The 26,015-nt window shown below is 37.2% G+C and overlaps 6 protein-coding genes across 6 annotated transcripts; 1 reads left to right on the forward strand and 5 right to left on the reverse strand.

Annotated features, from left to right (window-relative positions):
- Window positions 1-4,488: 4,488 nt before the first annotated feature.
- On the reverse strand, window positions 4,489-7,038 carry MONOS_2085 (uncharacterized protein). The gene is made up of 4 exons (XM_067871981.1): window positions 6,890-7,038; window positions 6,481-6,815; window positions 6,259-6,426; window positions 4,489-6,129 (listed from the first exon to the last, which is right to left on the reverse strand). Exons 1-4 carry the CDS (start codon window positions 6,996-6,998, stop codon window positions 4,972-4,974), a joined length of 1,770 nt encoding a protein of 589 aa, XP_067724570.1. The 5' UTR covers window positions 6,999-7,038; the 3' UTR covers window positions 4,489-4,971.
- A 63-nt stretch (window positions 7,039-7,101) lies between these two features.
- On the reverse strand, window positions 7,102-9,860 carry MONOS_2084 (uncharacterized protein). Its single transcript, XM_067871980.1, has one exon. It carries the CDS (start codon window positions 9,844-9,846, stop codon window positions 7,333-7,335), a length of 2,514 nt encoding a protein of 837 aa, XP_067724571.1. The 5' UTR covers window positions 9,847-9,860; the 3' UTR covers window positions 7,102-7,332.
- A 97-nt stretch (window positions 9,861-9,957) lies between these two features.
- On the reverse strand, window positions 9,958-10,924 carry MONOS_2083 (ISY1-like protein). The gene is made up of 5 exons (XM_067871979.1): window positions 10,894-10,924; window positions 10,645-10,819; window positions 10,450-10,588; window positions 10,348-10,403; window positions 9,958-10,298 (listed from the first exon to the last, which is right to left on the reverse strand). Exons 1-5 carry the CDS (start codon window positions 10,909-10,911, stop codon window positions 10,129-10,131), a joined length of 558 nt encoding a protein of 185 aa, XP_067724572.1. The 5' UTR covers window positions 10,912-10,924; the 3' UTR covers window positions 9,958-10,128.
- A 17-nt stretch (window positions 10,925-10,941) lies between these two features.
- MONOS_2082 (putative Phosphatidylinositide phosphatase SAC1) lies at window positions 10,942-13,255 on the forward strand. The gene is made up of 2 exons (XM_067871978.1): window positions 10,942-11,067; window positions 11,129-13,255. Exons 1-2 carry the CDS (start codon window positions 10,959-10,961, stop codon window positions 13,147-13,149), a joined length of 2,130 nt encoding a protein of 709 aa, XP_067724573.1. The 5' UTR covers window positions 10,942-10,958; the 3' UTR covers window positions 13,150-13,255.
- On the reverse strand, window positions 13,245-14,304 carry MONOS_2081 (putative E3 ubiquitin-protein ligase ring finger protein 5 A (Rnf5A)). The gene is made up of 4 exons (XM_067871977.1): window positions 14,142-14,304; window positions 13,952-14,052; window positions 13,819-13,888; window positions 13,245-13,669 (listed from the first exon to the last, which is right to left on the reverse strand). The coding sequence occupies exons 1-4, from the start codon at window positions 14,292-14,294 to the stop codon at window positions 13,460-13,462; spliced, it is 534 nt and encodes a 177-aa protein (XP_067724574.1). The 5' UTR covers window positions 14,295-14,304; the 3' UTR covers window positions 13,245-13,459.
- A 2,264-nt stretch (window positions 14,305-16,568) lies between these two features.
- Window positions 16,569-24,881, reverse strand: MONOS_14714 (uncharacterized protein; the record flags this gene model as incomplete). Its single annotated transcript, XM_067867541.1, has 1 exon — window positions 16,569-24,881. One exon carries the CDS (start codon window positions 24,879-24,881, stop codon window positions 16,569-16,571), a length of 8,313 nt encoding a protein of 2,770 aa, XP_067724575.1.
- Window positions 24,882-26,015: the final 1,134 nt, after the last annotated feature.

Genomic DNA, 26,015 nt, shown 5'->3' on the forward strand with positions numbered 1-26,015 from the left:
TTCAAGAACAATTTGTTTCAAAAATGACGAGTCACTTAAAAATGACGTCAGTGACGGGAAGTGCCAAAATAATCAAAAAAATGACAAATGATCAAAAAAAGTGACGATCAAAAAAGTCCGCATCTGAAATATTCATCAATTTTTCCATAACGAAAATTTTTCGAAAGCTTTTTGTAAACAATTAATTTATCAGCAAATAACAGAAATATTGTTATGAAACTGATAATATTTTCAAATATATAAAATGTGTTTGTAATCAAAATAAATAAATTTTCCCGTTTTAAAAAAATGACATTTAAATTTTAGATTTGTCAGTCACTTTCTAAATAAAGGCTCGTCACTGGCGGGGTGACGAGGAGGTTTATAATAAAAATATTTGAAAAAAATAAAAAATTTATAAAAAAGTGCAATACTACATAAAAATGAAAGGATTTTAATAAATACCAACATTTTATTGAGAAAAACAACAAAACTGTAAATGTGGCCATTTTTGATCTTTTAAGGGTTGCAAATATAAGTTTTCCGACTTTTCAAAAAGAAAGTGCCACATAGAGTTATTATCGAAAGATTTTTCAAAAGTATAGAAACGATTTTTGCTGTTTTTCGACAAAACTGGCCATTTGATATTGACAAAATTGGAAGTTTTTTTGCTGTTGTAGCTTGTCTAACATATTTTCATATTTTATTGAACCCACTAACTACGAGCGATATGGAAGCAAATCTACGTATTATCATAGATCTTCATGTTCAAAACATTCTATGACATGAAGCAAAACAAAGATTAAACGAACAATATCGAATTCGACTTAGAAATAAACTCAATCCAGATTCCTCACCTGCCTCCAGAAGCACATCCCTTCATGTTCAAGAAGTGGGACTGTTTTTTTATTTTTTTTTCTCAAATTTTTATTGACAATAATAATTCGATAAATTTTATTTTATTCAAACAAATGTCAATTATTGATATTTTAGAATCTTCTGATATCGACGAAGAACGAGATATTCGAGTTTCTTCCGAAAAAAATGAAAATGAAAGAAAAGAAAAATTGAAGATCATTGAAAAAGAAGAAAGAAGCAAGAAAATAATGAATGAAAAAGAAAAAGAAATTGAAAGTGAAGGTCAAGAAAAATTTTCCAAATAATGGCATTTACAAAATCAATGGAAATCGATTAGATCTTTCAGTTCTTTATCATTTGATTGTTTTTCTTCAATTTATCCTGCTTCTGCTTCTGTAACTCACCAGAAAGAAAAAAGAAGCACGCCCAGCATGTTTCAAAAGCAGCTATAGAGTCATAATTAATGATATAATTTTTTGTTTTTGAAGCACATTCACGCATTTTTGTTATTAACAAAAACAAGTTGTAAAAGATATTTTCCATTTTTGTTTATAAAATATTTGAAAAAAAATACTAAATGATATGTTAAAAGGTCTTTTTTATTGGAAATTGATGAAATTCGCAATTTGAACCGATGTGAATTTCATTATTTCACTAAACAATTAAAATTTCCCCTCAGATGATTGAAAAATGCTTCGATTTCTGTGAATATGCTAAATTTGCTTTCTATAAATCGAAAAATGTTGATTAACATAATAGAAAACACTAAAAATGAATACAAACGAATTTTGCCACTTGAACAGATTTAACAAAGAAAATCAACGTGGAAACTGATTAATTGAAACATAATAAACGCACTTTTGAAATTTGGCAACACAATTTTTTCTTTCAACAAAGATATTCAAAAAGCAAAAAAAATGTTTGATCAACATGGAAGATTTGATAATTTTTTAAAACGACAAAAAAAAAAGTTGATCCTAATTTGGAAAAGATGGATGAATTTTGAATTAAATTGTTCTTTGTGAAAATTTCGTGATGAATTTAAAATTACATACTCAATTCAGAAAAGGTCTATTATTCTGAATAATCTTTTAATGAATAAAAAATACATCATTAAAAATGAAAAGAATTTCATTTTCTTTATCAATAACAAAGAATTGATTAAATCTCTTTTTTCTAAGACAAACAGTTTTGAGCTTATTTTAAATTAAAAAAAAATACTTTTTGTGAGGATTTTGCCATAATAAATTTAATTGTTTTAATCAAAATAGTTTTTCATCATCAAATAATTATTACTGAAAAATTTTCTTCTCTCTTTTTTGAAAACAGAATCGATAGATTATTAAACATGTTTGGCTTTTTTGTAGCAAGATGATATTGTTGACTATACTGAATTCTTTAACGTTTATAACTTGAATAATCAAATCATTTACAAAATGACTCATTGTAATTTCGGAAAAAGGAATGAAGGGTTGCATGTCAATCTACAAACAAAAAAGTTTCAAGGCATGCAATTTTGAAAAATTTAAAAAGAATAAACTAAAGAAATAATTCTATGATGAAAATTTGTTTATCTAGATTTATTGAATGAACTGGAACATTGCAGAGAAGTTGAACAAATGCAGAAAGTCGAAGAGATGAATGGATTAATTGATGAAATGAATAGAAAAGAATTCAAATCAATTTTCACGAAAGATCTATTCAATAAAATTCACCAAATGATTGAAGAAAAGAAATTATCATTAAAAAATGCATTTATTCTGTTAAAACAAGCGGGATACTACAAAATAAAAGCTAAAATAGACAATGATGAATTTAACAGATCTTTGCTGAGCAAAAGATATGAGAGGATGATTGTTACAGAAGAGATCAAAGAAGAAAAGAACGAAAAATTGTTGATGGATCTTTGCAAATGCTATATAATATTTTGCACATATTTTTCAGAAGAATTAACTCCAATTTATGTTCGATACCTTTTGAAATCTGCGTTGGAGAAAGGAGAAAGCAAGGAAATACAAAGAGAAGTTGAATTAGCTTTTCTGTCTTTGATAAAAACTGCTTCTCTTCAAGTTTGAATATTTTTTCTGAATTCTTTATATTAATAATAAAGTTGGTTCTATTTTTTATAGGAAATTGGAAAAGAATTATATTTAAATCAAATGACAGAAATCATCAAGTATAATCAAGAACATCGCAATCTCACGCACCTTGCTTATCAATCTGCTTTTGAGTTTTTGATCTACAGATTATATTACAATAATAGCTTGAAAGAAGTCATCGTAAATGATCTGCATTTTGTCAGAGAGGCGAGAAGAGAATTGGAAGAGCTGATGAAATGTGTGGATTGGAAGAGAGAGAAAGAAGAGAGAGGAAAAGAAGACAAAGAAGAGATATTATTATTGAAATGGCTCCAAATGTTGAGAAATTTTCTTTACCAATATCAATTGCGGAATGAAGAATATTCAGCGATTATTGAAAGCATTGTGCAAACATTTCTAGCAGCAAAGGATAATCACAGAGAAATTAGCAAGCAATGCATTTATTCCTTGAGAGGTGCAGCGGAAAGAAGAGAAGTGAAGATTGATGAGTTTTTGAAAGGAGATGCTTTTGGTGTTGTTTTGGAGGAAATTCAGCGGCCAACGTTGAATGGTGAAATAACTTTTGAGTGCATTAAATTTTTAATGAAAATTTTTATTCGATTAAAAGAAAAGGACAGAAAATGCTTGAAAATGAAAGCGCTTGAAATGATGGAGGAAGAAGGATATGAAGATACCATCATTAGCTTTCATAAAACTTTAGAGTTTTTTAAAGGAAATTATAATTATTTTTTATCATTGAATATTTCTGAATATTTTTTTGTTATTTAACCAAATTCATTTCATTTGGTTTTGTAACTCAAAGGTTTTATTTTTCTTTTCCCATCACTTTGCTATTCAATAATCAGTTATTTGAAGTTATTTTTGAAAGTATCACACACACACACACACACACACACACACACACACACTCTCTCTCTCTCTCTCTCTCTCTCTCTCTCTCTCGCTCTCGCTCTTGCTCTTGCTCTCTCTCTCTTTCTTTCTCTTTCACTTTTTCTTTCTCTCACTCACTCGCTCACTCACTCTTTTTTTCCCCAATTTATTAATGAATCAATCAATAATTTTTGGATAAGCTTTTTATTGAATTATTTTCTTATTTCCTCTGGACAAACTATAAGAGTAATGCAAAGCTGAGAAATTAAAAAAAAATGTATTTTTCTTAGCAACAGAGCCAATTAATTGAGATGGGGCAAAAATTATGCAATTATGATAATAACTGAAATTTGTTCCGAACTATTTCCGCAATCACATCATTGTTAGTCTTCAATTGCTATGCGAGAAGAATTCAGAAGAATTCAAAAATTGAGAAAAATGTTAGAAAACACTGTATGGATTAAAATTCATAAATTAAAATATTTTGTCCAAGATATTTTGTCCTTATTCGCAAATAAAATTTCGTTCAATTGACTTTATAGTTTTTGAACATGTTCTTCAAAAAAGGCAAAAGTCAGCCGAAATGATTATCACATTTATTCAGACATATTATAAGAAAACAACAATAACGATAATGCTCATGATTAAATCTATATTTCAACAGATATCAGTGAAAAGAGAGTTTTTGTTGCTGAATTGCAATTTTTCTTTGTTTATTTACTTTGGCATGAATTCAAAAATTAAAAAAAAAGATTTTTGATTTTCTTTCATCTAATAAACATCATTTTTAATTATTCAAAGTACTAATAAAAAAAACAAGCTTAAAGAAAATTGAATAAGATTATGCAAACGAAAAATTATCGAAAATCACTGATAAGCAATCTTTCTCAGAAACGAGAAGAATCTATCAAAACAAAAAGAATCAAGCCTAACACATAAAATAAAAACAAACAAATATTTCAAACAGCCAGACATCCAACAACAAGAAGTGAAATTGAGAAATAATACTAACGACAACAATAATAATCATTTTGATAATAATAATAATAATCAAAGAAGAAGAAGAAGAAGAAGAAGAAGAAGAAGAAGAAGAAGAAGAAATAGAAGCAGAAAAAAATAGTTACAAGTGAAATGTCAATTAGAGATGTAATTATCCACAGTGTCTTCAGACCACCATTGAAGACTTCGGGCGAGTCGGAGAAGGGCCAACTCCGTCGTTTCCAGAGGGATACGCCGAAACAAGCGCAGAAGACGTGGGGCGAGGAAGAGGCGTCGCAGCCAGCGGGGCAAAAGGGGAGCTGGTGGCAGACGCAACAAGAGAAGGTGTGGCTGTGCCGGTGGGCGTGAGGTGTGGTGTGGAAAGGGCAGAGGCAGGATTTGGCGGCAGCATCGACGAGAGCGGGCGAGTGGGGGTGTGTTCTGGCGAGAGAAACGGAGTCTGCTGTTGGAACTGGCCAGGCGCATTTGCGGGGGACAAGAACGGTGGAGACACTCTGAGGGATGATTGATAAGGCGAATGAGAAGTATCTGATGAAAGTGTTGTCTCCATCACCCCAGCCGGATTCGTTTGAGGCGACTGCGATTGTAACTGTGAGCTGCCAGTTCCAATTGAATTTGCTACTGGTGATACCATCGATGAGGACGGGCGAGAACAATTTGGCGTTGGAGCAGCTGCGGCCGAAGCTGCAGAGGCAGCAGCAACATTGGCAGGTGTATACATTTGAGTGGGCTGCAGCAACTGCGGCGACGGTGCAGATGCTGGATGCGCCACGAGGGGAGAAACACGCCCAGACTCCGGTGTGGGTGGCTTTGAATTCGGGTCGACGAAGTTCTGCTGCAAGGCCGAGCTGGAAGAGTCAGAGGGTATAACAGCATTGATGCTTTGCCCTTCAGACAATGGCTCGTCGGTCGGAAGAGCGTTGATAGCATTCGATCGACTGCCCGGTCGGAGCTGGGCGCGGAGCTGGTTTGCCTGCCTTTTCTTTTCTTCGTCTTCCCGCTTCTTGGCCAGCTTCCGCTGCTCTTTTTCTTTCATCTCCAGTTTCTTCATCTCTGATATCCGTTTGTTGAATGCCTTCATTTCCACCGCAAGGATCTTCTTGTTCATCTCTTCAGCCTCTTCTCTCGTCTCGTTCAGATCCAAAAATGACGAATCCGCCGCGACTTGCGCGTGCGCCATCGCTCTTTCAATGATGGTCTCCATCTCCTTCACCCGCTCCATGTCTCCTTCTGCACGCTTCACTTCCTTCTGTCGCGCAAGCTGTACAATTCGCTGACGCAGGCGCTGGGCAGCCTCAGCTTCTTTTGCTTTCGCGGCGGCTCTCTTTAATAATGAATCATTTTTTTTTTTTTTTTGAAAAATAAAAAATACAATATTTTGACAAAAATTAAAAAAAGAACATGATTGCATTTAAAACATTAATAAAAAAGTATCAAAGTCAAATTTGCATGCCCCATTTAGAAGAAATAAACCAAATGCAGAAGGGTTAGATATCACAGAATTGAATGATGGATAATCAAGAAGAACATAATATGGAACAGAAGGTGTTGTAGGAATAGGTGGAACGTGAAGTGGTTTTGGAGGAACAATAACTCCATCTGTAGAATACGAAAGATATGTCTTTTATATAGTTCAAAAGAATTTTTATTTAACAAATAAAGAAAAATATAAAACCTCTTTTCCCTCAACTGTAAAACCAGGCGGACAAAGATACATTCCCAGTTCTATATGTCCTGGCTCATCTTCGTGCTCATGAAATAATTGGAAAATTAATCGTTTTTCCTCTCTGTAAAATGGATTGATGGGGAATGTAAGCTCCCCAACCAATTCATTTGCAAAGCAAAACCCGCTATCCCAAACTTCTATGTGCACCTCTTGATTGTCTACAACATCTTCAAAGCAATATCTTTCGAGAAATTCGTAATTTGTCACTTGCTTTAATGACTGATTGTCTTCGGTTTTGAGAGGAACTCCAAATTTAGTCAATACTGTTTCATTTCCAAGCGTAACTGATTTATTTTTCAAATTTATTGTTTTTAGAATTTTCAACATTGGAATCAAAAAATGAAAAAAAATCGCAAACTGGAAACAAATGGTTTACGAAAAAATCCTGGCTCTAAATCCAAAAGATAATATACAGTCAAATAAAATTTTGTTGCGGATTGCTTTGGTTTAGATTGCTTTTGCCCCATCAAAATCGAGGCTAAGCGATAACACTTTGATCAAATAAAACCATATCATAGTTTCAAAAATTTCTTGGCATGACTAAGCCAATTAAAAAACAAACATATAAAGTGTAATGTTCGTAATTATTATTTTATTTACAGATAAAGCATTCCGTTTCACCAACAGATTGAGAAAAATCTATGAAAAAATTTTAGTAATAACTATCGCAATCTTATAAACTATAATTTTCTCATAAATAAAACAAATATATCATCAATAAAAATTAAAACATATCAATTCATTTCCAACATATATCACATAAAAATTACCGTCTTTCAGCTTTTCAGTCGATATTGCTGCTTAAGACGGCTGGGAAGATGAAGAAGCTTTTTCATCCGAATGAGTTTCTTTTAAATCATCTGCAAATTCCTTCACCCAAGCTTCCTCAGCAACAGTCCTCTTATCAACTGCTGCTGTGGCATTGAACGCATTCACTGCCGCATTCACATCATCCCCAATTATCTTTCTGAAGTCGTCAATGACGCTCTCCAGGTATTCTTTCACATACGGCATCAGAACACTCGACGGGTTGGCACGTCTGCTAACATGTGCATAGGCAAACAGGATGAACTCGTCAACACTCGGAACACGCATCAGCCTTGCACACAGCAGCATAAACAGCTTGTGTGTAGAGAGTATTCTGCTGGACTCCTTGGGGATAATCCGGTAAAACCTGTCTTCCCACGTGTCTCCGCCTGGGAAGCTGTAAACAGGGCGGAGTGTGGCTGGGCAGATCGGCACGTGCTGCAGCTGAGGCAGTTTGCCTTCATAGTGCGCCCACTCAACCACAGGCTCCGGCATCGCCAGCGGCTCTTTCTCAATCAGCGGCAGCTGCAGATCCACTGCGGAGAGCTTCGGATCAGCCATCTGCAAGTAGTGATACACATTCGCCAGCGGAATCTCCTTCACATGCTTCGGCAGCATCGACAGAACTTTCTCTATCTGCTCATCGTCTGCAGGCCCATCCAGTGGCACCAGCGGCAGCTGATAATCGGGGTGAGTGTCAAACAGTTCTTTCTTCACATTCTCCTTGTTGATGATAACTGCCTTCTGCACCAGGCCTTTTGCCAGCGACAGCACATGCTGCCTCGACGTGCGCTTGGACAAGCTCAGCAGCTGCATCGCGACGCGCGTCCTTTTAAAGAAGTACACAATCTCCTCAGGCACAGGGATCGACGCCAGCTGCGCCAGCTTCATCAGCTCCTCCACGTGGATGATGTGCGCCCGCAGCGTGTCTGCCTCAGGCGGAGGCGGGTGGGTGAACATTGCCGAGCACAGCGTGAAGAACACAGCCGCATCGAGTCGCAGCGGCGTCGTGACAAAGCCAACCAGCCCTGTCAAGGACGCTGCTGTCGTCCGGTTTCGCAGACGCCACAGCATCTGCTCTCTCAAATGCACCTTCAGCTCCTCCAGGAACGGCAGCTCACCTTCCTCCACCAGCAGCCATATGCAGGCAAACCACAGGTCCTTGTTGCCCAGCGCTTTCCCGCCGGACACCAGCTTCGACAGCGTCCAGTCTGCTGCTTTTGCGTGCGACGGATGAGCTCCCAACGGCAGAAATCCCGCAAGCGGCCGCCTCGTCAGCGGCGATTTTGTGATGGGCCTGTTGAGCTCCTCTGCTTCTCTCAGCGCCTTCAGAGAGATTGGGTGGTCGACGTGCGAAATCAGCAGCTTTTTGAAGTCCTCGTTGTGCAGCGCGTTCAGCGGGCAGTCGATCAGCATGTCTGTCAGCCTTTTCTCCTTCCCAACAAGCAGCGGTTCGTCGGGTGCGCAGATCATAATGGCCGGGTCTATCTCGTCGTCGTACGTGACGGGGCACTGGAACGTCGTGAGCTTTCCGCCGGAGGGCGTTGACGAAGATGACGGGTCGAGGATTTCTGTGTCGCTGACTTCCACTGTGGCAACAGCCTGTGCGCGAGAAGCTCTTGTTGAGTTGATTTCCTTGGAGTTGAACGTTGTCCTCAGACCACCATCAGAAAGACGGATCAATGTCTGGATCATCGACGCAAATGAATCGGGACACATATATTCACTAACGATTGTTCCTCCAGCTTTATATGCTTCTTCCATGTTTCCCCTTGACAGTGCTTCAAGTAGTTGTTTTGAAGCATCAGAATCACTTTTTGAAAATGTTTTAGCAATTCTGTTTTGCATTGCAACGAACTGATTGTGAAGAGTCTTATCTCCAGTTGTTCCTAATGTGCGAGATACCAACGCTCTCGAAATTGCGTCATATTGTTGTTTAAGTTCCTCAAAAGTGCTTATTGAATCAACATGATCCAGCAAAGCTTGATCTTCTTTTGAAACCTGAAGGGATGGTGCAACTTGCTCGTGTGGAGTATTATCAGAAATCTCTATAACAACAGATCCATTATAACGATTGAATGGGCACGAAACAGACACATTTGTTCCATATTTTGAGATAACATAAGTTGTTGTAAAAAAAAATGACATCTGATACGATTTGATCAATTTGTCACATTCGTCAATCTCAAATGTTCCAACTTCTCCATCTGTAATTAAAATAAGATGATAATCTTCACAATTTTTGACTTTTTCATGTAATCCTTGAACAATTTGAGATGGCGTTGTTCCACCACCTCCTCTTTGCGCTTTAAAAAAACCCAGTGCTTCCTTTTCGCTAACAAATTTTCGTGTGTGATTCCAAAACAAAATAACATCTGAATCTTGGTAATTCTTTGTAAAAATATCGTTTACGTGATTGTAATAAAAGTCTCCTGTAGTTGATCCGGAGATATCAATCGCAAAAATGTGGGGCTGCAACTTTCCACTTTTGCAAGATGCTATTTGCATTGATTTTTATAATTTTTGTCCCAGAATAAACATTTACCATTTCCATTTTCACTTTGTATTTAAAATCGTGTTCAAATTAAAAAACTATATAACTAGAGTTAATATTAATTAAAATTATATGCTATTTAAATAGAATCATTGCTGTAAGAAAAAAATATTGATACAATAATTACAGTTCCATAACAATCCTCATAAATTACTTATGGAAAAATGTTATTCAAGATATCAAGTAGGGGGCCACTTAAAATTTAGATGCAGATAAGATGCTTCCACTGATTGTGTTCATCTTATTTCTTGTTGATATTCTCCGAGTTTTGACGTCAAAATTATCTTTCTTTCAGCAGAGGCTTCTATATCCAACAGCACTGGATCGTCTTCATCGCAAAATCCGTAATATTCATAATCAACAAGCTGGGATAACTCCTTTCTCGTCTTTTTTTTGGTCTCCGCCTCTAAAAATAAATCAATAAAATTTAACCCACAAAGATATTTAAAAAAAACCTTGCTTATCAAGCAACTCTTTTACTCCATCAAGATTTTTTGCAGCTCCAAAAAATCTTACAACATAATAATAAATAACAATTTGTAAATATTCATTCAAACTTGTACTTTGGAGGCTCCAGACTTTCAAGAAGATGAGGCCCTCCGAGATCAAGTATCCTTTTTTCCCACTTCCATTTTTCTACTAGAAGCTTGTTAATTGTATCATTTAATTCACGAATTCTATGTTCTCCAATGCTTTCTACATTTGAAATTCAAAAATTTTTGAAATATAAACAAAGAATAAAAAAATTCTACCATTCTGAATTATTCCTGTCTTTTTTGAAATTTCTAATATAACAGATTCCCTCCAATGTTGTGCTTTCGCAAGATCACTGCATTCTTCAATGCTAAATGGTCGAGTTTCTGGCTGAAGAAGTTGGCGTTCTTCAGCTTTCATTTTGAGGAACCTGTTAAGCATTGCATTAGCTTTCTGTGTTATTGATAATTTTTTAAAACGGAAATCACAACGAAAAAGCTGAAAAAAATCAACATCATTGAGAAAACCTCTTCAGATCTTGCCATCCTAAATCAATTTAATAATGTAAGAGATCAAAAATAAAAGCTTGAGAATGTCTTCACCAATAAATTTATTTTTACATGATCCTTTAGAAATATACATTGCATGTGCAGAAGGAAATACGAGAATTAGTCGACAAAATTGTACAGTTACAGATATCGGTTTGATGACACACTTATTTTTATCATTTTATTTGTCTAAAAATTAATAAATTAACGTAAGAATCACTTCCGAACGGATTGACTGATCAGCAAACGTGCGTTGGAATTATTGGTGCATTGCAAATTCCGAATGCATGCTGCCTTGTTGTGGTTAATAAAATGGAGCACATTGGCGATTTTGCGGGCCATTCAATATCGAAGATAGTATCAACATCTTTATATCCGAGCAAAAATGTTATCCTTGGCAGTCTTAAAAATGATGAGGAGTGTAAATCTGTCAGCATGCAATTACAACTGATTGAAAACGTTTTAAAGGTTGGATCATTTTACACTTCGAAGCCTTTGCAAAAAGCAGAAAAAACAAAAAATTATGTTGAAATTCCCACATGGTCGCTGGGATGCTCAGTTCAGGAAGCTGTTAAGTCTTATATGGAAAATAAAGAAAACGTTCCGATATGGAACAATTCCTTCAATTGGAACAGACATCTTGCAGCACCATTTGCAAATTGCAAGCACAATGCAGCTATATGCAATATAATTAGAGGATTTGTTACTATGCCTTCTCTTTCATTGGAAAAAGGAAAATTACAGTATTTGTTAATTTCACGTCTTTCTGCCGATCGTGTTGGGTTCCGTTTGCAACGGAGAGGAGCTGATTCAGAAGGCAACTGCTCGAATTCTGTCGAGACAGAATATGCATTCATGCATTCCGAAGGGAACACAACAAAGATCTGCAGCTATCTTCAGTGTCGAGGATCAGTTCCATTGCCTTGGTGTCAAATACCTGATCTGAAATATAAGCCGGCTGTGAAATTTTACACCGACAGCACGGAAGCTCTTTCAAGAGCCAAAAAATCAGTGGAAAAAATGCATGCACGCCACGGCAATGTGACACTTATCAATCTGCTCGACGACAGGAAGCACGAGGAGAAACTGTGTTGTGCATATACAGGAGCAATGGAAAAACTTACACAGAAAGATGTTTGTGGTGAATGGCTGAAGTACCACTACTTTGACTTCCACCACATATGCCGTAAAATGCACTTTGAGCGCGTTTCTCATCTGCTGCCGATTATCTCATCAGATTTGGATAACTTTGGCCGTTTTGTGTGCTCTGTGACAAATGGCGATGTTCAGAACGGGAACATTGAGTCTGTTCAAAAGGGTATTTTCCGCGTGAACTGCCTCGATTCGCTTGACAGGACTGGAATCGTGCAGCATCTCATTGCAATGACTACACTGAGAACTCTCTTTGAGCAGTGCGGCCTTCTTAACTCAAAGGAAGTCATATCTCAAGCGCCTTCATCTGCTTCAGCTTCAGCTTCAGCTTCTGCTTCTGCTTCAGCTTCCTCCTCCTCCTCTTCTTCTTCAGCTGAACCTTCAGAGGAAAGTTCGGCTCCTCCATTTCCTTCATCGTCGTATCCAGATGTGGATATGCTGATGAAGGGAGTGTGGTCAGACAATGCGAATGCAATGGCTAATTTGAATACGGGAACAAATGCAATGAAAACAGACTACACCCGCACAGGAAAGCGAACAACAAAAGGAGCAATTGATGATGGAATCATTGGCGTGAGGAGATATCTTCTCAATAACTTCGTTCATCCTTTGAAGCAGGACGAAATTGATTTTTGGCTGGGAAAAGTTGATTGCTCGTCCTCATCGTCCTCTTCCTCTTCTTCATCCTCATCCTCATCCTCTTCCTCTTCATCGGAACACAATGCTTTTCTCTCTTCAGGCAAAATCACTCCTTTGAATCGTTTCTTTATTACGGTGTTTTGGGTTGCAGTATTTTGTATTTTGGTGTCAAATAGAGTGGCCAATAATGTTACTACAAAAGTTACAGGCACATCGAATTGCTGTTTGATCGCAAAAATGTTGTACACCATCCTATTTGTCGGAGCCATGTTTGTTATGTCCAAGATCTGTATCTCAATTTTGAAGAATAATTCATCACATTACGTTGCACATTCTCGTTTCGGAGATGAATTTGAGAGACAAGGAAAAGAATGTGGAAGCGTGAAGGATATGAAACGTGAGCTGGACTCTCTTTGCTCCGAGAAAAAGGAAAAGAAGGAGTAACTTTTCTTTTCTTTTCTTTTTTTCTTATTGCTAATAATTCTATATGACATTTTTAATTATTTGTGAGGAAAATCATTCAATATAAACAAATGATATTCACCTACATCATTCTCAATCATTGAATAGTTATTCAAAAAAAAAAATTAGACTGTAAATCAACATTGAGATTGACTCACAAAATTCGACAAGCAGCCGGAAAAAATAAAATAAAACAAAATAAAATTAAACCTTACAAACAAACAAACAAACAAAAATGAAACAAAACGAAAAAATAAAATGAACGAAAATTTTTAGATAATACAACTCAAATTCAAGTCGACGTAATAGCAACAACAAGGCACAAAACAAAACAAAGAACGAATAACTGCTTCAGCAAACGAGATGCTCTTTGAACTTGCCTGTGAATGCGTAATTGTCTTCTATTTCTTGTATTGTTTTCATCAATAGATAGTGTTCTATACTGCAGTCCAAATGGAGTCAAAACAAGATTTCCCCCTTGTGCTAAATTGACTCGTTCGAACTTATGGCAATTACAAAAATATAATTTTTTCAATAATTCAGTGCATTGGCGAGAATTTGTCGATAAAAATTCAATTTTTTCAAATGACAGAAAAGGGGAAAAAATAATGATGGCAGTTAAAAGTTCATAAAACATATAAAACAAAATACCGAAAGTGACGGGTGTCTTCCGCCTTGATGTGTAGGAGGTCTTGGGGCTTGAGGCCTGGCCTCAATATTTCTTTAAAAAAATTCATAATTCATCAGGGTAAAAGAGCAACTCTAGTGAAAAAAAACTTCACACCTTGGATCAACGTTTTCTTTACCCTTTCCATAAACAGGGATGACACTGCTTTTAGTACAATCAGCGTGACATAAAGGGCAACATGGAACTTTTGCAATCCACTAAAAATTCAAATAAAAAGAAATTCCCATCAATTTTTATTATAACACAAAAAACTTTCATAGATTTTTTTTGAGATAATAATTCGAACCTCATTTAAACAAGACCAACAATAAAGATGCCCGCATTGAGTAACTACCGGCTCGGAAGGCATATCATGGCAAATATGACATAAAAAATCGAATTCATTTTTTATGCTCTGGGGTGATGTGATTGAAGAATCTCCTTCAAGCTCAGCACTCATCCAAATAAAAATAAAAATGTTTTAATGGGCAAATATTTTTTCAAAGAAATCTCAAACACATAAAAAAATTTATTTAAGTGCTTTCAAAAACATCACTTAGATATTAGAATTTTATTGGTTTCGGTTCGAAAATTTTTAAGTGTTGCTCTGAAATTTTTTTTTGAAAAAAACTTTTATCACTTAATCAAATATCAGAATAAAATGAAAAAAAAAGAATCCATCTATAAATCGAAATTGCTATAAATAAAACAATACATGTTGTGAATTTATCAATTTAATTGTGAACTTCAATAATAAAAAACTTAAAACATAACAACGAAAGGAATGTTGGGTGAATGAAAATGAAAAATCCTGCGCTCTGTGACTTGAAGATGAATAATAGACTTATTTCACATCAGAGGCGTTGCAGTAAAAATTATTGTGATTGCTCTGGAAAGATTTTTCTTGGTTGAAAAAGACTTCAGTTCTGCGTATTATTAAATACTTGTTCTGCTCCTTCCGCGCGCTCTCAAACATGCATCTCATTGTTACCGTTGCTACGGATAAGATCTGAAAGTGGAAGATTATCAATCTGTTAGGAACACGTTCAGGGATTTTTTTGGAGAGGAAAAGTGAAGAAACAATAAACGGAATATTTGACACTTTTTTTGAGCTTGGAAGCAGGATCATGCCATCATGCGCAACGATGAATTTCCTTAATTTATTTTGCTTGGAGGAATGCATTTTGAACGAAATGAGCAAGGATTCTATGAAGCTAGGGAAGATACTATTCCTCCGTGTTGGCTCACTTTTCCATGTGAGTGTTGGAGAATCGGAGGATCAAAACAAATACAGATTGCAAATAATGTATTTTCATGGGCCTGGGCTGCTTTTGCGATTTTTCCTGGCTGGCAGAAGAGCAGATTTCGACTTGAGCAAAACTCACGATTTGCAGAGCAAGCGTTAACTTTGATTTACTGGCGCATTTACAGGGTTCACGACAAGAACCATATGAAAAACGAAAAGACATCCGAGAAGGATTTGCTAAAAATTTGCTGTTTTGATGAGAGAGGCAGGAGATAATCGAAAAGATTGTGCTGCTTGATTGGAAAACGCATTCATTTATCTTTGGAAAAGCATTTCATTTTCTGCAGCTCGCTCCATATCACCAATAAATTTAGATGAACGCATGCGAATGCTCACATCCAAACGCCAAAAAGGAATCGGAAAAATAAACATTTTGAAAATCGATCGATATTTTTTTTCTTCATTGCAAGATTTTTCTCGCAATAATCAAATTGAAAAGCAAGGATATATGCAGAGTTCTATCGTTGAGAACAGCTGAGATTCTGAGATGGAAATGAACGGAAAATGAGTGAAAACGACAAGTAATACACGAAAAATTGAAGGCAAGAAAGAAAATGGAAGCATAACATATGCTAAATGATAGAATACTCTATCAGATGAAATGAATTAGGCGCAAAAGATAGGTTTCACGTTTCTGTTTGGGTGCTTCTGATTTCCGAATCGATGAGCGTCTCGCTTCCATCGACATTGTCTGTGGCATTCTCAAAGCCAATTGCATCTGTAACTGTGAGGATCGCAGCACCAGACGGGAAATGAGTTATAAAGTCTCTTTTGAGCTCAAAAAGAGAAGGGCGTGCAGACGGCGATTGTGACACGCAATTCTTCACAAGGATATAGAAAGCAGAACATTGGACAACGTCCAATTTTGGCCTTTCGCCTTTTGTAATTTTGTCTCCAGCTATTACTGCCTCATACTCGCCAAACGGGATCTCCAGCGTCAGACTCTCCCACAGCATCATCCCAATCGAGAACGCAACTGTCTTCTTTGTTGCTCCCATCTTCTTGTTGATCAGCAGCTCTGGTGCCTTCCACCGCAGACACTCTTTTTGAAGTCATCCTCATCCTCAAAGGCCGACGAAGGTGGTGGTGATTTTGAGAATCTCTCGCTCTTCACAGAAACATCAGAGGAAGAGGTGACAATTGTCGAGGTGGAAGAAGAGATGGATGAAGTGTCTGAGTCTGAGGAGCAGTCGGAGTGGAGGGCAATGCAGATAACCATGTGTTCTGAGAAGAGAACAATGTGAGGGCTGAGGTTGGTAAGAGAAGGCAATTCGTTTTCTTCATCAAATGAATGGAGTGCGAGATTGGCCACCCAGAACAGGATCTGAGCAGCTGTCATCTCCCTCTCTTTCAAGGATCCGATTGCCATCTCCTTTGTCTTGTTCCTTCCATGAAGAAGCATGAACAGCGAATCCCTCAAGTCCACAATCAACTTTTCGTGAGGCGATGAACATGCCATAGCATCCACCAGATTCGACATGGATGAGGTGGTTGGACACAGATCCTCCCCCGAACAAACGTGGATTCAGTGTCTGAAGTGTCTGTGGTTGAAGTGGATGAGATGGATGGTGAAGGCGATCTCTTTCTTGTCTCTTCCTCATCATCAACCTTCTCCAGCACCCATTCGGGGATCTTGTCCGAGTCTTTTCCCAAGATGTATTCAGTGGAGCCACTCTCAGACAGAAGGTGCTCTGATGACTCGGAATGCTCCATATTCGTCTCATACACCCTCTTCTTGATCCTCTCCTCATTCTTCTTCTCTGCCTCCCTCTCAGCCCTCCGCCACTGCTCCTCGGGTGACATCTCCATCGTCACCATCTCGAATGCCTTCGGATCCTTCTTCACTGTGTCATTCACAATCACTTCCAGCTCTTCAGTCCTTCTCTTTTGCTTTCTCCACCTAATAGTCACAGCAACAATTATCAACAACAAGACGATAAATACAATGCAAGAAACAACAATTATAATCCACAATGAATTGACTCCTTTTCCACTTTCAACAGATTTTTCTTCTTCTTTTTGCTTGGGCTCGCTTCTATTCTTCAATATGAACGATTCGGTTTTTGATGGAAACGATGGATTTCCAAACAGAATGCTCACAGCAACTTCTGTCTCTGCGAGTGCAGTTGTCAAATTACTGCTATGAATTACACATTCGACTTCTCCTTCCGAGATGAATCCGTCTTCATTAAAATCATACTTCTCAATCAGCTTCTCATCGCCTGTTGTGTATGTCAAACCGAAAGACAGACCACATGGCAGAAACAATGATCCTTTGAACCTGATTTTGTTGTATTCCTCAGCTTCTGATCCCACAACCAGGGCAGATTCCAGTTTGGGAATGAAGAAAGGTGATTCTCTCTCCCCTGCTATTCCACCAAGTGTGCATCCATCATTCAGAACCCATAGTGAAGAATTGTCCTTCACTCCATCTCCACCTTTCAAGCTGGAAATTGTTATTGAGGCAGAATCAGAGCAGATGATGTTTCGGCGAAGGGAGGGATATTTTTCAATGAAAGGATTATTGTTTGCCAGCATTCCCATTTCGATAAATGTTCTTCCTCCTTTTATAGTTATTCCTCCTTTCGATGAATTCTTTATCATTATTTCTTTTGACTGAAGATTGGAATTTTCAATGTGCACAAGAGATCCATTCCATTTGCAGATTCCATCAGCAGCAATATCATTTCCCAACTCTTGTTGATTTGCAAGCATTCCTGAAAAACTACATGAGCTCAACGAAATGTTTTCCGAATCACAGATATTTATAATGCTCCCTTTATGTGTTGTGGAAATGCAAGATTCACAAGAACAATTTGAAAACATTGCATGAGTGAAAGATGAAAGAGACACTGAGAGAATGGAGGCATCTGGCGAGTTGCGAGTGCAATTCTCGAATGAAGCGCTCACAAGAGATATTGTTTCCAAAGTTATATCGTTTATTGAAAAGATGCAACCTTCAGATAGATTCGCCCCATCAACAGATACTCTGTCAAATACAACATTTTTGCAGTCTCCAAGCTCAAATACATTTTCTGAAGCTTCAATCTGTTTCAATTTCGCATTTGCCAACGAAATGCGATCTCCACTCAACAGAAAAGAAGGCTTATTGAATGAAAGGAATGAGATTGAGCAGTTGTCAACATGAAGAATTCCATTTTCTATGCTCAGCAATGTGGAATTAAGAACAACAGCTTCAACGCTTTCTGACTCTCCAACTGAAGAGAAATCAACAAATGATAAAGAAAGTTCCCCACTTGCTTGATGAATGATAGAACTTCCTGAATAAGAAAATGGCTGACCAAAGTTGAAATTCAATCTCTCAATCCGAACTTTCCCTGATGTTGTGATAACATTTCCCTCATCATAACTAGCAATTGTTGAGTTCAGATGCACCAAAGCGGTAGAAGGAGATTGCAATGAGCGAATGGTCACATCATGAACATCGCATTTCTGGAAGATATCTGTTTCCCCTAAGATCAACAGCTGTGAGAATAACGATGGAATGATGTGTTGAACTCCATCATTCAATGAATTGCATGGCATGCTGAACTCTCCGCATTGCTTGCTATCTGAATGATTATCTGCAACAGAAGACACAAATATCGTCTCGCTCTGATATTTCACAACCCTCAACAAAAGATCTTCTTCATCCAGAAATGTGTCTGCTGTGCAACCCCATATTGCGAGCTCCTTCACAAATGGAGCTCTGAAATCCAGCAAGAATTGTTCATCTGCTATTTGATTTTCTATTGAGTGACACCTCACATACACGTCTCTCCCTCTGAACGCAGAGTTGTCTTTGAATGTGATATTGGAGAGAACAAAATTCAGTGGTTGTTCAACTGTTGAAGTGCATCCCAGAAACAGCCAGCCACCTCTTCCAGTGGTTGAGCAGAAGCACTCAGAAATCGAGCAAAATGAGCAGTCAAACTTTCCTCCCTCATTCAACACACAAAACATCCCTCCTCCCTTTCCACACTTCAACCCTCCACACTTCCTCATCGTTGTGTTTCTAATAACCATTTTCAATGGCTCATCATCATTGGTATTTCGAATGATGGGAATATCATTGGTTGTGTTCTGGGTGACTTCTTCGAATAAACTCCACTCAATAACAATATCTTGTTCCTCTTCATTTTTTTCTCTCCCTGAACTCTTTGATATGCTCAATCCACTCGCCCTATCAAGTTGAACGTCCTTCATTGTCAGATTTTTGATATTCAGAATTGTTGATGATAGCACAGAAATAACATCTTTTTCAAAGCGCAATGATTGGATAGATTCAAAATTCAACAAAACAGCTCCTACATCTGCTTTGATCAGCCCAAAGTTAATCATTTCTTCTCTATTGTCTCCTTTTTTAGTGAACGAACAATCTTTCACCGTCAACAGTCCTTCGCTTGATCCTATATGCATCAAATAGTTGATTCCGCTTGTGAATGAAGATGGAATCACAAACTTCATCAGCTCGAAATTGGTGATGCCACAAATCTTCATTGCTGCTCCTTCTGCTCCTTTAAGAGATGAAGCAGATTCCAAAGTGCACACTTCTTCATCACTTGATTTTATTGAAACTCCGCTGATATCAACACATTTCTGAAGGACACCTTTTCCAATGATATTAATATTCCTTTCATTTCCTTCTGGCAGTCTTGTCAACGAATGTTCCATCGACAGACACGGATAATCCAAGAATCCACAAATACACACATCCTTTCCATTGCCCCCAATAAATATCTCTAACCCAAGTGAGAACCAAAAGTACACCAGTGGAATTGCATTTGTTGTGTCACTTCCATCAAAGCCTCTCATGGAATCCAATGAAACATCAACAAGATTCTCAGATACAAATGGAAGCGAGGCATTTGTGATGCTCTTTGCCAAGTTAGGCGATTCGACAAACAGGTCATTTCCATATTTTGCAACATTTGGCTTATCTGTATCAAAAATGGGGGATGAGATCACAAACGAAGAATCGTCATCAATCAGCTTCAGTGCCATCCCTCCTCCAAAACCAGTTTTATCTTCTCCTCCTGGAGCTGTGCAACCTGTGAATGCGCATGAAATAATATTCAATTGAGTGTTCATCTTCATCTGCACGAAAACAGCACCTCCTCTGCTTTCGTCAGATTGCACACAACACTCAAAAGTGCACTCTTCAATATTGATTGAAACGTTTTCGTTTTCATCATTGCTGTTATCAATGCTGATGCAGCCTCCGCTTCCAGCAGCCCTATCTATTGCTGTAGCATGGCATTGGCTTGCGTTTAAATATTGAATGTTTCTGCATTCAATCAAACATCCGTTTTGCTCACCATTTCCGGAAAAGTTGCTTTCCATAATTTCGATCGAAGGGGCTCCTCCGCTTCTTCCATCAACAACAATTGCACTTGTCTGCCATCTGATTGCATTCCCAAACAGATTGCTTATCATCACTTCGCCTCCTTCAATCTTCACAAAGGAGATATCCAATTGATTTTCAGATGCCATAACCCCACAATTCTGAATTGACAATTTGTTGGAAACACAATGGAAAACACACTCATAAGATGCAATTCTTTCTTCAAGAGAAAATACCACTTCACTAAATGTGGTTTGGATGTGCGTCTCGAATACTCCGATTTGAATTCCTGAAAAAACAAATGAAATTCCATAATGTGAAGCATTTCCATCTCCAGTCACAATCCATTCTTTTGAGTCCATCCTCAGTTCTTCTCCAAACGAAAACGGCGAATCCAGTTTTATCGATTTTTTTTCACCAGAAAATCTCAATCCCACTGCTTTTGTGATTGTGTTGCATGGAATCTGAACATATCCACACCCGCTGAAATCATGTGCATTCTGACCACCAACATGACATGGTGCTGTGAAGTTATTCCACAGATAAACCACAAGCGGAATTTCACATCCTTCATTTGTTGTTGATCTCTCAAATCCATTCAGCTTATCCAACTCGTTCATATCGGCATCGAAGCAAAATATTGCTGTGCTTGTCACAATGCTCAAATCATCTGCATCTAAAAACACATCTTTCCCTTTCTTTCCTTTGCATCCATCAAATTGCACGCTCCTCAAAACAAAATCAGATGCTTCCTCATCCAAATATATATATATCCCTCCTCCCAATCCTTTGCTGCCTTCAATATTTGTGGATGCTTCGCAACTCGAAAAGCACATCTTTTTCACTTGTTCATTTTCATTTCCGTTGCTTGAAAGAGATTCTGTACCATTGCCAATACTGAAAGATGATCCACTTTTCATCTGCACCCACAACCCTCCTCCATTCCCCCCTTCACTTTTACAAGAACTAAGATTTCCTTCTTCAAACATCAAAGAGCAGCTGCTTTCAAGTGTGCATTCTATTGCTCCCCCGTTTTGACCTTTCACTGCAAAGTTCGAAATGCCAGTTCGAATGATTTCAATTATCTTTGCATCTGTTGTGGAGATAAGACGTGAGGATGCGATTCCTTCTGATGAAACGATCGAAGAAATATCACTGTCACTCATTTGAAGAGAAGCGTTGCACCTCACTTCTATTAATCCTGATGCATAATTTGTGACAATTTCATTCAGTTGAACGCTTTTCAAGTTGGCTTCTGTGCTGCTTCCAGATAACGAGATCAATGGACATCCATTCAAAACGATTGATGAAGCCAAGAATGAATCAATAGCCAAGGGTCCTGAATTAACAGACAAAAACATACATTCCAATTCTGATGATGGATTTTGAAGGGAAAGAGAACACTGAGACAAAGTTAATTGAGAAGAAGAAGAAATGAAAGTGGAATGAAGAGGAAGGGAAGATGGGAGAGAGAAGATGAGCCTTGACAATTCAGTTTCAATGGTTGCTGTTAACAACGCTGAATTGGATGTTGTGCTTGCGTCAGAAACTGTCCAACCACTTTGATCATCATTTCCTCGAATAACATGCTTCTGGCTGGATAAAACAAATTCATCACAAACAGGAATTGTTCCCTTCACAATAACTTTCTTTTCTTCTGTTTGATGTGTGAGTGAGTGCTTCAAAGTCAAACAAGGGAATTGAGCAATTCCGCAATGTAAATGATCATATGACTCAGCGTTACTCACATATATTTCTTCTGGTGTGGGAAGGAGATAAATGCACAGAGGGATAGCAACACTCGTATTTCCGTTGTCGAATCCTCGCACTCTATCAGCAGAATCTGTTGATGCTGTTACGCATGTGATATTTTGTGATTTTGCGATAACTTCCAGATTTGGTGAAAGGACAAAGATATCTCTTCCCCATTTGGCTGTGTTTGCTCCAAAGGAAGATGATATCAGGAAATCTGGATTTTCATTCAGCAATTGAAGAAGGATTCCTCCTCCAAGTCCATTCAATGTGGAGCAAAAGCACTCATCAAAAGATCCGCCATTCACTTTCACTTCATTTCCATCACCGACACACAGTATCATTGAACCTCCATCAGTCGATGTTGTGCTTCCACATCCAAAAAACGAACAAGAATTCAGCTCAATACTTGCCTTATCGTTGGAAAACGAAATCACAGCTGCTCCGCTGGTTGTTCTTTCTATTCCATCAAAGGCACACTCAGACAATGTTAATGAAATTTCATATGTTGAAGAAAGCGAAAATAACGAAACGGCGGAGATAGCCTTTGCCCAATTCACACGTTCCATCTGCAACACCCCATTCTGAATATTTATCAACTCTGTAGAAAATGCTGTTTGAGCTGAGTGTCCGCTTCCAGCAGATATATTTAATCTGCTGATATGCATCTCTCCTGTTCCAACGATCTCAAACAGCTTTGAGCCACGATTATTTACATGTGCCGAGTTATGAACAAGGGAAATGTCATTCACAGTCAAAGTGCCTGTTGAGGCAGAAAAAAGAGACAAGCCAGCTGCTTCTAATTCTGTTTGGATTGTTGAACTCAAGTCACTTTCTCCATAAATCGATAAACCATCTGCTCCACAATCCACATTTTTTGTCACGATTATTATTCCAGTGAGTATTTTGATATCCTTCACAAATTCTGGAATCAGTTGAGTCAAACAATAGCTGATGGTGCTGCATGGATAAGATTCATTAATTCCACATACAAATGCATCCATTGCATGAGGTTGTGTTTCAATCGAAGAAACAAATCTGACTCTTCCTCCATCATTCCTTAGCCATTCACTTCGATCAACGATTGAATAGAAGTCTATACCAACACGAATTCCAGTCTGACGAGTTGAATAGCAATTTCTGTCTATCGCATTGCTGCTTTGATTTTGTAAGAGAATATCACAACCTCCAACGCCTCCCGTGTTTTCATGGAAAAAGCAAAAAAATAAGACTTTTATCGACACATTTTGAGAGCCACTTATTGAGATACCTCCACCTCCCCAAAAGGCATAATTCTTTGTAAATTGGCAATTAGAAATGTTTGGATATGCGATCATATTCCAAATCTGAGTCCCTCCTCCAATTGGCGATGAAGAGTTTGACGTTGTGCAGTTGTAAAACAAACAATCGGAAATACAATCACCGGTTGCATTGTTTGATTTCGCATAAACACACAATCCACCACCATCGTTGCCTGCAAAGCAATTTCTGAATGAGCTATTTTTAATGATGTATGTATTCTGAGGACTTTCGATGCAAATTGCGCCTCCCTCTTCATCAAAGTTTCCATTCGTAGCTTGGCAGTTCAAAAAAATAGAGTCACAAATGGAAATCTGAGAAATAGATGCTGCGTATATTGCGCCTCCCCTTCCACTTTGCGCAATATTTCCTTGAAAATAGCAATTTGAAAGAGTGAGGGTGGATGCAGTGTTCCCTGTTATATGAATGGCGCCTCCATTTGTTGTTGAATTGCAATCAATCCATTCAGAATTACTCAATGACACCGAGTCTGAAGTGTTGATCCTGCTTTGGCTTGTATATCCATCATTGCGACCTCTGTTGCTGATTACAGATGTATTTTTGCAATGAAAACGGACAGCACCTTTCAGACCAAAAATGACAGAGCCAAAAAATGCATTTTCTGTTGAAATCAACAGGCAGTTTTCAATGGAGCTTTCCTCCGTTTTTCTTCCAATGGCACTGGGCTTGTCCGTTTGCAATAGCTTTCCTTCTCTTGTGATGTTGTGTATGATTGTATTTTTGATGGAAAAAGAGTGGCTGTCAATCCCACAAATCAGCCCACTTCCACAGAACCTCAAATCGCTGACCAAGCAATTATCCATTGAGATTGATGACTCTTTCCCTTCAGCAAAGCAGATGGACTGCACAGCTTCGTTCTGCGATTCGTGCTCAAGCGTCAAATTGACAAAGCGGAGAACAGATTCTCGATTTTCAAAAGAAATTGGAGAATTGGCATCTCTCACCAAAATACTTGAACAAATGCAAACAGCCGAATATTTTTCAACGATGAAAAGGCTTCTTGTCTTCTGCTGCACGAAAGCCATTCCAACAAGCATACTCGAGGCATTTTGAGTCCTCCATGTGCCTGCCACCTCTGACATCAAACCAGAAAGATCATTTTTCCAATCCTCTTCCATCTGCTTCCTGTTCCCTGTATCTCCCAATGCACACAACCATTCTTTGTTTTTGGTTCCTTCGTTCTCGAGAGGGTGTTTCAATCTCATCTTCGTTATCCGTCCTTTCTTCAAGCCCATTTTGTCCGATGCTCCATCCCCCAAGCAAAACCCAGTGCTCTCGCTGCTGCAAACACCACCAAGCACCAAGAAAGAAAATATCAAAATCATCTTTTTGGGATGATTAAAAAAAACAGAAATTATGGAACATTTTTTGTAATTTTTAATTTTTTCTTTCTTTCTTTCTTTCTTTTTTTTTTCTTTCTTTCTTTCTTTCTTTCTTTCTTTTTCTTTCTTTCTCTTTCTTTCTTTCTTTTTTTCTTTCTTTCTTTCTTTCTTTTTTTCTTTCTTTCTTTATTTCTTTCTTTCTTTATTTCTTTCTTTCTTTCTTTCTTTCTTTCTTTCTTTCTTTCTTTTTCTTTCTTTCTTTTTCTTTCTTTCTCTTTCTTTCTTTCTTTTTTTCTTTCTTTCTTTCTTTCTTTTTTTCTTTCTTTCTTTATTTCTTTCTTTCTTTATTTATTTCTTTCTTTCTTTCTTTCTTTCTTTCTTTCTTTCTTTTTCTTTCTTTCTCTTTCTTTCTTTCTTTTTTTCTTTCTTTCTTTCTTTCTTTTTTTCTTTCTTTCTTTATTTCTTTCTTTCTTTATTTCTTTCTTTCTTTCTTTCTTTCTTTCTTTCTTTCTTTCTTTTTCTTTCTTTCTTTTTCTTTCTTTCTCTTTCTTTCTTTCTTTTTTTCTTTCTTTCTTTCTTTCTTTTTTTCTTTCTTTCTTTATTTCTTTCTTTCTTTATTTCTTTCTTTCTTTCTTTCTTTCTTTCTTTCTTTCTTTCTTTTTCTTTCTTTCTCTTTCTTTCTTTCTTTTTTTCTTTCTTTCTTTCTTTCTTTTTTTCTTTCTTTCTTTATTTCTTTCTTTCTTTATTTCTTTCTTTCTTTCTTTCTTTCTTTCTTTCTTTCTTTCTTTCTTTTTCTTTCTTTCTTTTTCTTTCTTTCTCTTTCTTTCTTTCTTTTTTTCTTTCTTTCTTTCTTTCTTTTTTTCTTTCTTTCTTTATTTCTTTCTTTCTTTATTTCTTTCTTTCTTTCTTTCTTTCTTTCTTTCTTTCTTTATTTCTTTCTTTCTTTATTTCTTTATTTCTTTCTTTATTTCTTTCTTTATTTCTTCCTTTCTTTCTTTCTTTTTCTTTCTTTCTCTTTCTTTCTTTTTTTTTTTTTTTTCATTTTTTATTTATTTAGGACGAAATATTTTGCTTTAAGTATTTTGTTCAACACATTGCTTCAAAGATTTTTCTCAATTTTAGAATTTTTCTATATTA

The sequence above is a fragment of the Monocercomonoides exilis genome (genome assembly GCF_001643675.1).
Source record: "Monocercomonoides exilis strain PA203 chromosome Unknown scaffold32-1190040, whole genome shotgun sequence".
Taxonomy (NCBI): domain Eukaryota; phylum Preaxostyla; order Oxymonadida; family Polymastigidae; genus Monocercomonoides; species Monocercomonoides exilis.

Bases quoted from the DNA above. Each gene is read 5' to 3' on its own strand.
- MONOS_2085 (XM_067871981.1), bottom strand. From the start codon at position 6,998: ATGGGGCAAAAGCAATCTAAACCAAAGCAATCCGCAACAAAATTTTAT. The intron at 6,427-6,480 runs GTTTTATATTTT...ACTATATAAAAG, and splicing joins TTACAGTTGAGGGAAAAGAG to ACATATCTTTCGTATTCTAC. The intron at 6,130-6,258 runs GCATGCAAATTT...TCATTATTAAAG, and splicing joins GTTTATTTCTTCTAAATGGG to AGAGCCGCCGCGAAAGCAAA.
- MONOS_2084 (XM_067871980.1), bottom strand. From the start codon at position 9,846: ATGCAAATAGCATCTTGCAAAAGTGGAAAGTTGCAGCCCCACATTTTT.
- MONOS_2083 (XM_067871979.1), bottom strand. The intron at 10,589-10,644 runs GTAGAATTTTTT...TTTCAAATGTAG, and splicing joins GACAGGAATAATTCAGAATG to AAAGCATTGGAGAACATAGA. The intron at 10,404-10,449 runs GTTTGAATGAAT...TTATGTTGTAAG, and splicing joins CTGGAGCCTCCAAAGTACAA to ATTTTTTGGAGCTGCAAAAA.
- MONOS_2082 (XM_067871978.1), top strand. From the start codon at position 10,959: ATGTCTTCACCAATAAATTTATTTTTACATGATCCTTTAGAAATATAC. The intron at 11,068-11,128 runs GTTTGATGACAC...AATTAACGTAAG, and splicing joins TTGTACAGTTACAGATATCG to AATCACTTCCGAACGGATTG.
- MONOS_2081 (XM_067871977.1), bottom strand. From the start codon at position 14,294: ATGAGTGCTGAGCTTGAAGGAGATTCTTCAATCACATCACCCCAGAGC. The intron at 14,053-14,141 runs GTTCGAATTATT...TTGAATTTTTAG, and splicing joins GTTGGTCTTGTTTAAATGAG to TGGATTGCAAAAGTTCCATG. The intron at 13,889-13,951 runs GTGTGAAGTTTT...ATTTTTTTAAAG, and splicing joins AAAGAAAACGTTGATCCAAG to AAATATTGAGGCCAGGCCTC.